At 32.9% G+C, this 14488-nt stretch overlaps 1 protein-coding gene across 1 annotated transcript; it reads right to left on the bottom strand.

The window, feature by feature from the left end:
* Nucleotides 1–3272: 3272 nt before the first annotated feature.
* LOC113351478 lies at nt 3273–5211 on the bottom strand. The gene is made up of 2 exons (XM_026595458.1): nt 4398–5211; nt 3273–3631 (listed from the first exon to the last, which is right to left on the bottom strand). Exons 1-2 carry the CDS (start codon nt 5209–5211, stop codon nt 3273–3275), a joined length of 1173 nt encoding a protein of 390 aa, XP_026451243.1.
* Between the last annotated feature and the right edge of the window lie 9277 nt (nt 5212–14488).

The following is a 14488-nucleotide window of genomic DNA, read 5'->3' on the forward strand; positions in this document are numbered from 1 at the left end:
TTACTGGGGGCAAAGCAGGTTTTTGGAGTTATAAGTTAGTGTTGCTAGAAGGGAGAGAGACTTGTTGGAGACGAACACGACTCATTAGTCTCATGCAGTAATTTCAGACATTTCTACTTTGATTTCACATTAAAGAGTTCAGTAGTTTAGGATATAAGTAAGATTTCAAAGAGACTTATTTCAATCAGATATCATATGAATCCTGTGGTCTTACATTTGTTCTTGTAAAGTATATAAATAAGCTTCAACGAGACTTTTGGTGGAGAAAGGACATTGAGACATTATCTTAAGACTTGGGATACGTTTAGCATACCTATAAAAAATGATCTTGGCCTTTGAAATATATGACTTTTTAATACTCCCTCCGTTCCTAATTAATATGTTGGTTTTGTTTTTAAAGAAAATTAAGAAAATTAAGAGAACTAAGCACTGAAAGTGGTTCTCATGACACTTGTCAATAAAAGAAGTGGAGTGAAATGGTCCTCATGACACTTGTCAGCAAAAGAAGTAAAGTGAAATGGTTCCCATAACACTTGTCATCAAAAGAAGTTAAGAGAAAAGTGGTCCCAGAAAATTAAAGTAACATTTGACTTTCCCAATTAGAAAACCAGCCTATTTTTTTGAAACATCTATTTATAGAAACCAGCCTATTATTTAGAAACGGAGGGAGTACAATAATGATTACAAGAATTTGGTGGAGGCTTAAAGAAAGCTCAAATTCTCTTTGAGCAACTGTTTACAAAGCCTGTTACTTCCCTTGATAAAGGCGTGTGATGCTGATACGAAGCCCAAACAATCGGATAGTTGAATTTGGAAAGAAATAAAATATGAAATTTACGGACTTCAAAAAAAAATGCTTTTAGGAAATTAGGAAAGGAGATAAAATAAATATTTTGACAAGACTTTTGGATTCCACGAGTAAAACCACCGGTTACGAAACTAAATCGGGGAGTAAATAATATAAATCTAGTCTGTGATCTAATTAACCAAAATAACACTTGGAATAATCATAAACTTAGCATATGTTTTGACACCAACACATAAAATGAAACCCTTCGACTACATATCTCATAGGGAAGATAGAACAGTTTTTAATTTAAACAACAATGGTAAACTTAACATAAAGTCCTTATAGAATAAACTTAATAGCCATCAACCTGAAAATAAGGAATGAAGTAAAATATGGTACATAAAAGTCTCTCCTCCTATAAAAATATTTATGTGAAAAGTGGCTCACTCCACATTTCCAAATAGCATGAGAGTGGCAGCAATTCTGCTAAATATCAACACTACTTGCATGCTACGTAACGAACACAAAGAAACTCTAACCCACATGTTCCTTGACTATAATTTTACATCCCACATACGAAATCACTTAAAATTTAGCATGAACTACGTCAAAGGGAATGCCACCAACTGCCATGGATAGATCAGCAATTGATCATGACAACTGAAAAGGATGGTACATAAATGAGTTGGGATGACCTATGCAATAGCATATAATTAACCTGAAAAAATATGGAAGGCAAGGTGTAACAAAGTACTCAGCGAGAAAGACCAAAACAACCTAAATACAGATGCAGACATAGTCAAATATATAAATGTTATAACTAATGCAAACAACAATAATTACCGTCTCATTCAAAACTTGTACTATAACCCTTTTAGGACCAAAACCTTGTCATCTCTTTTTTTTGATAAAAAGAGAAAAAAAATTATTATTGAGATATTGTATTGAAGTCTTTTGCCACAAGACTACAAATGTTGGCACTAAAATTCTCATAAAGCTCAACATCTAGTTCAGAAATTCTAACTATCTTAGCAACTTCATATGCTACTTGATTGTCATCTCTACTAATGAAAGTAAAATTGCATAAACTAAACCTAGAAGATAAATGTGTTATCTCTTTCAAGATATTTCTATTTTCCCATTGTATTAAAGAGATAGTTCCTGTAATTGATTGGATAACAAGCTTTGCATCTGCTTCAATGTGTATTCTGATGAATGATTTTTCCTTTGCCAAAACTAGTGCCTCACGGATTACCATGCATTCTCCCTCTTCTGGATTTAATGCTCCATTTGTGAAACTTCCTTTGATCCCTCCACATGCTCATGTTTCATCATGAATAATTAGACTATTGCCTATTTTTCTTGAAGAACAGTCAAATGATGCATCTACATTTATCTTAATAATGCCTGGTAAGGGGGGAAGCCAGTGTGATATAATGCAGTGTGTAGGTTCAGATGCAATGTTATAAATAATAGATGAGAATATAAATAATAGTTGATCTTGTGCACAGAAGTAAATGGGTTTAAGGATACTCCCTGGAAAATGGAATCACATATGTCTTTCTAGATGAACCAAGCACCAATCATTAAGGTGTATAACCAATGTTCATTTGAACTACTATCAGTAGAGAACCAACTTGAGCACCACTCTGACACACTTGTGCAATTACTTCTTATTGTATCAATGTTGATATTTACTCCTCTCCACACAGCTCTGGCATGTCTGCATTCCAACAAAAGATGTTCAATTGTTTCAAATTCATTGCCACAACTACCACATTGAGTTTCCTGCTCAGCATTGTAGACTGCTAATTTATCTCTTGTCTGATTAATCTCCCTGATGCACTTCCAGATAAAGAGTTTAACTCTATGGGAAGCTCCAGTTTTCCAAAGAGTTTTCCATACAACAGACTCAATAATTCTTGCATTCACAAAAACTTCTCTATTGTAGTTAGAAAGCTTATCGTAAGTGCTTACCATCCTTGGAAGGCATCCAAATCATCTTTACTTCCTTTGTGACATCAAGAAACATTCTCTGGATTCTAGAAGAAGTATTAGTATCAAATAATTGATCTAATAGGGAGATATTCCAATTACTGGTTCCATGGATAATAAGATCAACAACATCTTCATAAAATCTGAATAATTCATTCACATGAACTGAAGGAGTTGTCATACATGGGATCCATCTATCTTGTCATATTTTAATTCTTTCACCATTGTTGATTTCCATAAAATAATTGTGTTGCACCAGAATAAGACCTTTTGTAATACCATTCCAGGTATATGAGCAATTTTTGGCTTCAATCTTTTTATGAAGAATATCTCCATATCTGAAATATTTACTTCTAACAAGTTGAACCATAAGATTATTGGAATCAGTACATATTCTCCATGCCAATTTTGTGAAAAGTGCCAGATTGAGCTTTTCTAAATCCCTGAATACAAATCCACCAGTATCTTTTGACATGTACATCTTGATTTAAGCTAGAGGATTAGAACCCTTATTTTCTTTATGTCCCCAAAAGAAATGTCTTTCAATGGAAGTGAGCTTGTTGATGAGCTGATTAGGGAGCTTGAAACTTCCCATCTGATAAGTAGGAACTGCATTTAAAACATGTTTAATCGTTGTTGATATTCCTGCCTGAGTAAGAGAGATTGAATTATAAGTGGATAATCCTTGCTCAAAGTTCTCTTGAATTGACTTGAAATCCTCTTGTTTGGAATGCCCTGATAGCAGAGGAGAACCCAAGTACTTTTCTTTTGAGTTCATGGCTTTAACTCCAAGTATGCTGGTAAGACAGTTAACAACTTCTGTCTTTGTGTGCTTACTGAAGTGTACTGCAGATTCTCAAAATTTATAATTTGACCTGACTGTGAACTAAACTCATTGAGAAGAATAAGTACATTGTTAAAAGAAGAAAGATTTTCCTGAGTGAAAATCAGGCAGTCATCTGCAAAGAGCAAATGATTAATGGCTGGTGCATTACAAGCCACTTAAATACCTTGTATAGTTTTGTTTTGTTGAGATACAACAAGTTGTCTTGAAATAAATTCCATTGCAAGAATAAACAATTAAGGTGATAGTGGATCACCTTGTGTTATACCTCTTGTAGGTTGGAATTCATCACAAGGTGATCCATTTAGAAGTACTGAGAGGGTGGAGGTACTTATACACTGATGGATCAAGTCACATAAATCATCACTGAATCCAAAATAATTGAGTACTTTGAGAAGGAAACTCCACTCTAATATGTCAAATGCTTTTGACATATCCATCTTGAGTGCCAACCAGCCAATTTGACCTTTTTTTTTCTTAAATGAATGTATGATTTCTTGGGCTATTACTGTGTTGTCACTAATAAGCCTGCCAGAGACATATGCTGCTTGATAAGAGGAAATAATCTTCTCCATTAATGGTTTCATTTTTTGACAAGAATTTTAGTGATTATTTTATAGGAAGTATTATACAATCCTATAGGTCTATAATCTGCTGCATAAGTTGACTTTTTCTTCTTTGGGATAAGAGAAATATAAGTTTTGTTAACTTGTCTTGACAAATATTTAGTCTCAAAAAATTTCTTGACCATGAGGCAAATATATTTACCTATAATTCTCCACTGACTTTTGTAAAAACCAGCTTGAAATCCTTCAGGCCCTGGAGAACTCCAATTTTGCATGCTTTTTAGAGTTGCAAAGATATCATCTGAAGAAGGGATACTTGTAAGAAGTACATTATCTTCTGCAGTAATGCAAGTAGGAAGTATAGAGAAGAGGTGCTCATCAAGAACTGGATTAGTAGTGGAACTTATACTGCTGAAATGTTGGGTAAGATATGATGAAATATCCTCTCTAGACTGCAGCCAATTACCATTATAGTCTTGTATGGAATCAATGTTATTTATGCTCCTTTTTCTATTACATTTTGAATGAAAGTACTTGGTATTATTATCCATGTCCTTGATAAAACTGTCTCTTGACTTTTGCTGATAAAATTCATTATGTACTTTATGCCATATGTTGAGATCATTGTTAACTGCCATAATTTGAGCATCTGCCTGAGAGCTATGTGGTTGAGCTTGTAATGAAGATAGTTGTTGTTGCAGAGAATTAACATGTTGATGTATGTTACCAAAATGCTCTATATTCCATTTAGAGAGAAATTTTCTAGTAATGTTCATTTTGTTAGTAAACTGAAAAGCAGGTGAACCATTAAATTCAGTTTTCCAAGCATTGGCAATAACATTGGAACAAGAATCACCATTAAACCAAGTAAGAAAGAATTTGAAAGGTTTCCAGTAGTTTGATATACAAGAATCAGTCACAAACATTATGGGACTATGGTCACTACCCACATGATTTAGATGATACAACTTAGAGTTATGGAAAGAGATATTCCAATCACTATTACCTAGGGCCATATCTATCTTGGATTTTCTATCTCCTGTACCTAAATTGTTGCTAGTCCAAGTATGACTTTTGTCGGAATAACCTAAGTCTTCTAAAAACACAATCTGCTACAACCTTATTGACCTAACCATTAATAGAGAAAGAAGCATTGTTATCATTGTCTGAAATGTGGAAGTTGAGATCTCCTAGAAGAATCCAAGGGCTACTGTTATTCTTACTAATATCTAGAACATAATTCCACTGAGATTTTTTCTTATGATAATTAGTGTGCCCATACATACAAGTAAGGAGAAATTCAGGCTTGATATTATCAGCTTGAACCAGAATGTTAAACATGTTATTGCTTTTACCAACTACATCACAAGAGAAACCATTTTTCCATAGAAGAACAAGCCCTCCAGATAAGCCAATAGGATCAATAAAAGCATAATTAGGATATTGATAATGTTTAAGAATAGGTATGCTTTTGTCTTGATTTATTTTTGTTTCACACAAAAATATAATGTCAGGATTTTGACATCTAATGAGGTCACTGAGGTGATTTCCGGTGGCTGAAGTTTTGATCCCTTGTACATTACAAGAAATTATTTTCATACTGCGAATTTTTATTGAGTCAACTAAGATGCAGTGAAGAAGATTAAAACTAATAATCAAAAGAAAGATTGTATGGGATATGATTTTTTTGAGTTCCACAAATGTGCAGTATGAAGTGTTTAAAAACTAAATGCAAAGAAAAGCAAATGGCACTGAGTGGATAACTAAGGTAAATTAACTGATAAAAAGTAGAAATGGAAGTATTTAGAAATACCTGACTCTCCAGTTGTGTGCTCATAGTTTTCTTATCCTTAGCAGTGATAGATGAGGGAGTTTGAAAGTCTTTGTTAGTCTTAGTGGTTTCACAGGAATGAGCACCATTGGAAGAACCTATAGATGTGGTGCAATCTTCCATTCTACTTCTCTTTCCAAGCCTGTTGTCTTCACTAACTTCTTCTTGATCTCCTTTGTTGACTAGGAAATTCATATTGATGATTTCACCATCCTTAGGTGAGACAAACACTGCATTCTTAACATATTTTTTTTGAGTACTCTTGATAATTGGAACAACATTTTTTGAGACAGTAGTTATGTTCTTCCTTATCATTTTTGGATTGCCAAAAAAATATGGCTTTTCATGAGCTTTTTGAAGAAAGATAGTTGCATACTTGCAGGCAATTCCACAATGCTTGACAACATAGCATTTAGTACAAATAAGCTCAAATTATGGTAACAGATTAATTGACTGAGTTTAGCTGAATAGAAGGAAAAAATAGCGAATATTAACCAATGAAGTAAAATCCGGTGATTGATTTTCTGTTTCCATTTGTAACTGAAGAAGCGGTTTTGGGGTGAATTTGAATTTGAATTTCTTCCAAGGCGGGATGTGTTGAAATTTTGACTCATTTCATTAAACCGATTCAGGATTCTTTGACAATGGAAACCACTGATACTAACAAAGACAATTCTTTCTACCAAACGATTAGCGAACTCCCTAGCAAACGCTTTGTTCACTTGCACAAATGTTAAGGCAAATGCCATGATGTATAAACAAACCTGCACACACATGATGGAGAGAACCAGATAATTAGTTCTTCATTGTTTGTGAAAACTAAGAAAAGATAACACTATAAAGTTGAAATGAAACAACAGAAGTTAAAAACAAATAGAAAAGAGGAAAGAAGTAAAAAATCAGATCAATAAGACTTAGAGATTTGATGCATTGTTGTAAATCTTAAGATTTGATGTAAAAAATTTGAAAACAATTTCATGTGAGTTGACTCATTAATGTCGCCCGATTCATCTGGTCCTGAAAAAAATCATTAATGTTTCCCAAAACCTTGTCATCTCAAAGCCTTTGGCATTATCCGGAGCTTATGAACTGCAGAATATATCCATGCTACCTGATACAAGTGATTATGCAATAATACTAACACTCATTGATGATGCAGGAAACTGCATAGAAGCTAGAGGGCATTCTTCAGGATGGAAGTCCAAAGAATTACTAGAGCTAAATAGTGTGGAAGAATCTTTCAAATGGGCTACAGAGCTGACTGGACATAATATAGAGTTCCAATGCGATTCTGAACCTATTTTGCTGCTTTTTATTTGAATGTATGCAAAGGCCAAGAAAGAAAAATTCAATCACAGTTATTATTTATGAGAAGCAAACAAAAAACATAATTTCAGAGCAATGTCTTTTATTATAGTTCATAAACTTAAATTCTCTTATGACAAACATATCCGTCATTTGCAACAAGTCTATCACTATGGGTAGATGGAAAGGTGGTCAACTAAACAATTTGATTATTCATCTCAATACGAGAAATGATATAATCAGTGAATTGTACTGCAGCCACACTTCTGCTTAGAAGTTCATGGTTTTCGCTTCTTTTCTTATAGCAATTTTTTTTTACTAGGTGTAATATATTAGCACCTGGATGAATCTATATCTAAAGCCGTGAATGCATCTCTGCATCCTCGTATCTATTTTTGTTGATCAAATTGATAAGGGAATATTTTTTATTATAATGTAATAGTATTGGCCTTAAAAACTTGAACCCATGGCATTGCATAGCTCCAGCTTTTGATAAAAGTTCATAAAAATGGATATCCAACATCCAGTTTGGTTTTACATAAGTTTGATGCATGTAACGTGATGGTTGAATACTTGAATCCCTTTACCTAACGGTCATTTCATGATATAGCTTCATCAAGACCAAGATAGCTTACAACTGCTCATAAAGCCTCAAAAGTTAATTTTCAAATTGATCATCCTACACATACCACCTAAAGAACAACACAAAAACAACCCCTCATATAGATGTGAGGCCCGCTCTTCTTGGAATTAGCAGGGGTAGTTTTGGGCCCCACCATGTGAAGATATGTAAGTGCATTTTTTGTTTAGTTTTTTTAGATGGTATGTTAAAAAATCATGTTTTCAAATTAACACTCTCTTCTTTCTCTATTGATTTCATTGATGTCAGTGTAGGTATGTAAAGTATAATAAAAAAAATTTATCTCATATGAGGGATAAATACTGAATAATGTTATTTATTTTTTTTGTTTACTTAATTTATTTATTTTATAATAAAGACAAATTCATTTCTAAAAATCTAACAAAGTATAATTATCTTTCTCCATGATGAAAAAGTTAAATATTAGGAGATTAACTTCCCATGACATGTTCCCACAAGCTCTCTAGCATACTTAGAGCAAGTACCATGGTGACCACAATGTAAACAAGAGAAATCACTATGGCGCTTATGTTCCCTACAATTTGGTGGTAATCATTCACTCACATGTATTTATGATGTACTAGATTATTAGCTTTAGCCACACTTTAAATATAAGAAGGATACTCATATAGCCATAAAAACCCAAGTGGTTAATTTTTTATATAGGTAAAGCTTGGACAGAAACCCTTATCGTGGGGAATCCTTGGCTCACTATAGTGCTTGCTCGTAGCAAGATTCAACATCTTCATTATAAGACCTTAATACATGAACACACTTAAGACTCTTAATAGACACTAGCATACTCGATTGAAGATTATGGTTTTTGTATTTTGACATTACAAAATTAGAGGTGACTACCTTTATAAAAGACTTAAAATATCGGTCAACTATTATAAAGCTGAACTCATTTTTCTCAATCCATTATGCTTTATTTAGAAGAGCATGAGCTTCTGTTTGCTCCACATCTAGCTTTCTTGAAATTCATCATTACCTCCAAAAACCTCCCTGTAGAATTTCTCACAATTATATCGATTCCACCTATTTTAGTGTTTAAATCAAAATAATCATCAAATTTAAGCTTCTTTCCGATTAATTGGCGGAGCTAGCAGTCCATTTTTCCTGTTCTTGACTTGCAATGAATTTTAATATTTATGACATCGATGTTATGTTTTTGGAAAAGTTTTTAGATGATACTATGCTGGATGGTTTTTACTTCAAAAACTTATAAGACATATATATGCTACCATATTTCCCACATTATAATAATAACTAAAAGGATATTAGAATTATTATTGAAGGACATTATACTCTCATCTTGATATCCATTGTTGCAGAGAATATTTTTCTGATGGGAGTGCGTAGCTACAACGAGACCAGAAAACCAAATTGGTTTAGTCAGATCCCCTTGCAGTATGAGCATTAGTTTTAGTGCATTTGACTGAGAAAAACTCGTGTCTTGCTAAACTTCATTGTAGGAAATTTTGAGCTTCGGAAGGAATCCTTATATCTTGATTAACAGAGATTTCAGAATAAAAGAAGCAAAGTTGTAACTTTTGATGGTCTCATTGAGAGACTTTCAGCTTCATTAGAATTTGTACTATGGTGTTATATTGTTTGTATTTCTATGAATTTTATTATTGATTTCAGGTTAAGTAAGCAACCCAGTTGTGTTCTCAAATTTCGGTATGTGATTTATCACATCCATTCTAGGTATGATATTTCTTGACAAGTTGTAGGACCTTCATAATATTTTTCGATATCTAAGAAACTTGAATGTTTATATTATCGCACAATGGATCTTCGTTTTTAGATTACTTTGCTTTTAGGATTATATACACCAAAGAGAGTTTGTTTTTGTAATCATCTACCAAGTAATTTTTGTTAGTAAAACATTATTAAAATCGTAATTATTTAAAACCCACTGAAATGGCGAGGGTACCAAATACACCATAATATTTTCAATATCAACCTCTGCAGATATATATACTGTTATCATTGACGAGATCGTAGTGTCACAACAGTCAAGTGATCCTGGTGTTAGCCAAAGTTCCATCCAAACGAGATATGGGATCATTACCAAGATGTAAAATTTTATTTACTTTAATTATAAATCTAAACAATATAATGCAGAAGTAAAGTAAATAACACATACACACAAGACTTTGTTAACGAGGAAAACTGCCTAGCAAAAAATCATGGGACCTAGTCCAGTTTTGAATACTCACATAATTAAGTCATTATACAAATTTACTACCCTTCATATAGTTGATACCAAGTAAATACTCCTTCATTACTTAGTTCCTTTTGTATCCTTGTGCATATAACCAATTGACTAACACACATGAATTCCAAGACAGAGTCCAGTATCTTGAGTTTCTTCACTGGTGTGAAGACTTGTATTCTCAACTCTTTTGGATCGTAACCTGAAACACCAAATGATTAAAGATGTTCCACTAACCAATTCACTTATGGATCACTCATATCAATCTTTAAATCAATGATAAATCAAAGTAAATGATCTCTCATTTATATCAATAAACTCATTTGGTTTAAAGGTCAAACCAATACAAATGATTATCGAAATAATTCATCCTAATGAACAAGATTTATCCAAGCAAATTAATGCAAATAGACGTTGATCCACAGATGATATCATTGACATATGTCATTTCAAACTCTTCATTTAAAGAGGTTTGAAATTCTTCAGCAAGTTTATTGGACGTTGATCCATAAATGATATCATCTACATAGATCGCAGCAATCAAGACATCCTTGACACTCCATTTTTTAAACAACATTTTATCGCTCCACCTCTTGATGAACTTTTTTAAAGAAGAAAAGTCGTTAGATTTTCGTACCAAGCTCGAGGTGTTTGTTTTAACCCATATAATGCCTTATTGAGTTTAAAGACATGATCAGGATTTTCTGGACTTTCAAATCCTTTAGGTTGAGCATCATGAACCTCTTCCTTAAATCATCCATTTAAGAATGCGATTTCACATCCATTTGATATAGCTTAATATTGAGAAAACAATCATGAGCTAATAACAACTGTATGGACTCAAGGCATGCAACTGGGGCCAAGGTCTTATCAAAATAAATTCATTTGATCTGAGAATATCCTTGAGTGACAAGTCTTGTTTTATTCCTCACCATCATTCTGAATTCATCTTAATTGTTCTTAAATATCCAGTTGGTGCCTACAATATTTAAATTGGTAGGGAAAAGAACAAGGTGTACATCTTGTCTCTTGAATTGTTTTAAATCATCAAGCATAACATTAACCCAATCAGGGTCATTCACAGCTTCATCAATGTTTTTCGTCTCCACTTGTGAAAGGTAGCATGCAAAGTTGCATAAATTTCAAAACTAACCTCGTATTTTAGCAGTAGAGTCTGTTTCCCGGCCCCCATGATATTATTGGTGTCATGATCCTTTTGAACCCACTTTGGTTGAAAAATATTTCGTTCAATGGGAACACCCATCATCACTAGTGACATCAGTATCGGCAACAGTTGGTACAACTTTTATCGTTGTTGGTGCTTCTTTGACTTTATCAATTGTCTCCATTAGAGGCAGTTCAGTAGGAGTGTCATCATGATAAAAGTTTCTCAAGTCATCAGTAATAATATTTGTTAATTTCATCATGACATTAGTTCGGAAATTGTATACTCTAAACCCCACGACTATCTGAGGCATAGCCTAGGAATATTCCTTAGTCGCTTTTAGAATCAAATTTCCCTTTTTGTTCTCGATCCTTCAGGATGTAACATTTGCTTCCAAACATATAGAGATAACTCAAATTAGGTTTCTCACCATGCAATAACTTATAAGGAGCATTCAGGGTACGTGACCTCAAGTACACCCTGTTGATTAGGTAACACGCTGTGAAGATAGCTTCTCCCAAACTTTAAAGGTGAGTTTTTGTTATGGAGCATTACCCTGGCCAATTCTTGGATATTCATGTTATTTCTTTCTGCAACTCCATTAGCTTGTGCAATTATAGGTGGTGAGTATTGTTAAATTTTACCCAATGTGAAAAAGAACTTGAATACCTTAGTACCCTTGGATTCATTCCAGGATCACTCATGATTTCCTTAACCGAAAATATCAAAAGATATACAATAAATACTAAGTTTTGGTTTTGTTTAATTCCAACTAATATACCGAAATCTGTCATGGATGATAACTCAATATTAGTTAGCATGCAAGAATATACTATTATTATATTTTTTCAGAGATATGCTTTACTTAGTGGCAAAGTAAAGGAATATAATTTCGACAACCCTAATAAAATATTCTCAAATATTTTGATTTGGGATCTCACCTTAAGTAAGAAATATCTTTGATCAATAAATAAATAATATTTTTGCACATGTTCAAATACTCATAATGTCTACATTATGAACTTTCCTAAATAGCAACTGATATTCCAAATTCCATGTAAACCCTAAAATACGTATACAAAAACTGGATATAATTGTAAGTAGAATTCAGTCCTTCAAGTTATACCATACCCAAGTAGGGATCGTTCCTGCTAGATATCCCCAAGGTAGGGATCGGTCATAATAGTGATCCCCAATAGGAATGAGACCACCAAATCCATTTGATCCATTTTAACTATGAAACAAGTTTCGCAAATCTACTTCCTTGAACTCATGTAGTTAAACATAGTTTTCTAGGAATGGAGAACCAACCAAAAGTTCATCACACAATCTTGTAACGAATTTCAGAGATAATGTTACATCACATATACGAAGTTCAAAAGATAAACGTTATACTTCATATTCTCATATACCAAAGTTGTAACCACAACTTGTATATTCTTCCTTGACACTTTGATCATAGCGTAATGATCAAGTCATCAATACTAGAGATTCATGTATATAACTTCGCATGTTATGTTTTCATTTAAACTACTTGTAAATAACGTGGATATAAATGGAAACAAGTCAAGTCTTGTAATACTAACCTCGAACATAAGGATGATGTGTTCGTTGATGTCGATATGTCTTCATGTTCTTCAGAGTAACATGAGTTTGTCTCAACACGTCTAGACTTCCTATTCTAACCTAACAAAGTGACTCTAGTAATCTAATCAAGCGACTCAAGTTTTTGAACTAAAATGTGACAACCAAACTTGACACACCAATTCTTGGTAGGCTCAACCGAGCAATGCTTTTACAGAAATAGTTATCAATTTTTCATAACTTAATGGCTTGTGATTTGCTCACTCCAGATGCATGGACGGTAGCTTCAGATCATATCTTTAGTATAATTGGGAGAATTTAGCAAGAAGATAAGACGAATTGTATATTAAATGTTATGTCATGCAGGGAGGATTAGATGTATTCTAGAAGGAGAACATAAGAATCTAATGATAAGTATAAGGAAGTTTTCTCTAGGATGATTAAATTGTTAGTGGAAGATATATAAAGATAATAATTTCTTGTTTTGTTTCGTTGTCGTAACTAATTTAATAAGCTATATTTAATTGATTGTAAATGTTCGTAGTACAAGTGATTCCATATTTTTGACATGGATCTGGCTGAGCTATGATAGACTACATATTTTTTGTGATATTGATTAGCTATATATACTTGGAATATATAGTTTGTAAAGTTATGTTTTTAATGTGCAGAGTGTGTTATCTATCAAATATTATCTCTTGCTTTCTAGGTTTTATTTAGTTTTGTGTAATGGGTATATTTCGAATGTATATAACGTGTTCTTTGTTGCATATTTTCTCTCTTATTGTTCCTTTTGTTATGTTATATTATTGGGCATGTTATTTAATTTTTCTAATTGGTAAGCTACATTGATTTGGATTTCATGTTTGCATCAAGTCTCTTGTTATGTTTTTATTGTTGTGGGTAATGATATTGTTGCGAGTACAAATTGTATAATATAGGTTTATCGGCATGATATAAGATGATTATTCTTGTATTTTGTCGTATGTTATGTTCTGCCAAGTTTTTGACTGAAAAAACACTAATCAGTTTGCTTACATATGTTTTTTTTTTAATATATAAGTTTTTCATTATTGCCAATGATGATATTGTTGTGAATACGCATTTTGTAATTCAGGTTTGCCGGATTAGCACAACACAGTAATTCCTGTATTGTGTTGGATGTTTAATTGCGCTAGTTTTTACCTGAAAAATTACAACACAATGCAATACACCTTAACAAATAACAGATTAATATAGAATAAAATATTCCAGATCATTTAAATCGACTTTACATGTAACATCCGTATGTACTACTCACATGGACAATTCTGACAAGGAACCATCATATAACATGATTGATATATTCTCTCCTAAATAGAAATATTATCATTACTCAGTGAACATAGCTAAACTAGAAAATTAGAAGACTAATTTTTTAATTGATTATTGGACTATTCATTTTCCATGCTTTCAACTTCCCAATATTTATTGCTTGAGCCCCGTTGTTGAAAACATATAAAGGAGCATTATTCCCAACGACCAATGTTGGATAAACCCTTGATAAG

The sequence above is a fragment of the Papaver somniferum genome, chromosome 2, assembly GCF_003573695.1.
Source record: "Papaver somniferum cultivar HN1 chromosome 2, ASM357369v1, whole genome shotgun sequence".
NCBI lineage: Eukaryota > Viridiplantae > Streptophyta > Magnoliopsida > Ranunculales > Papaveraceae > Papaver > Papaver somniferum.

Excerpts from the sequence above, each read along its gene's own strand:
- LOC113351478 (XM_026595458.1), bottom strand. The coding sequence starts at position 5,211 with ATGGCCCTAGGTAATAGTGATTGGAATATCTCTTTCCATAACTCTAAG. Across the intron at positions 3,632-4,397 it reads AAGTCAGTGGAGAATTATAG|TACACTTCAGTAAGCACACA; the intron begins GTAAATATATTT and ends GAGAATCTGCAG.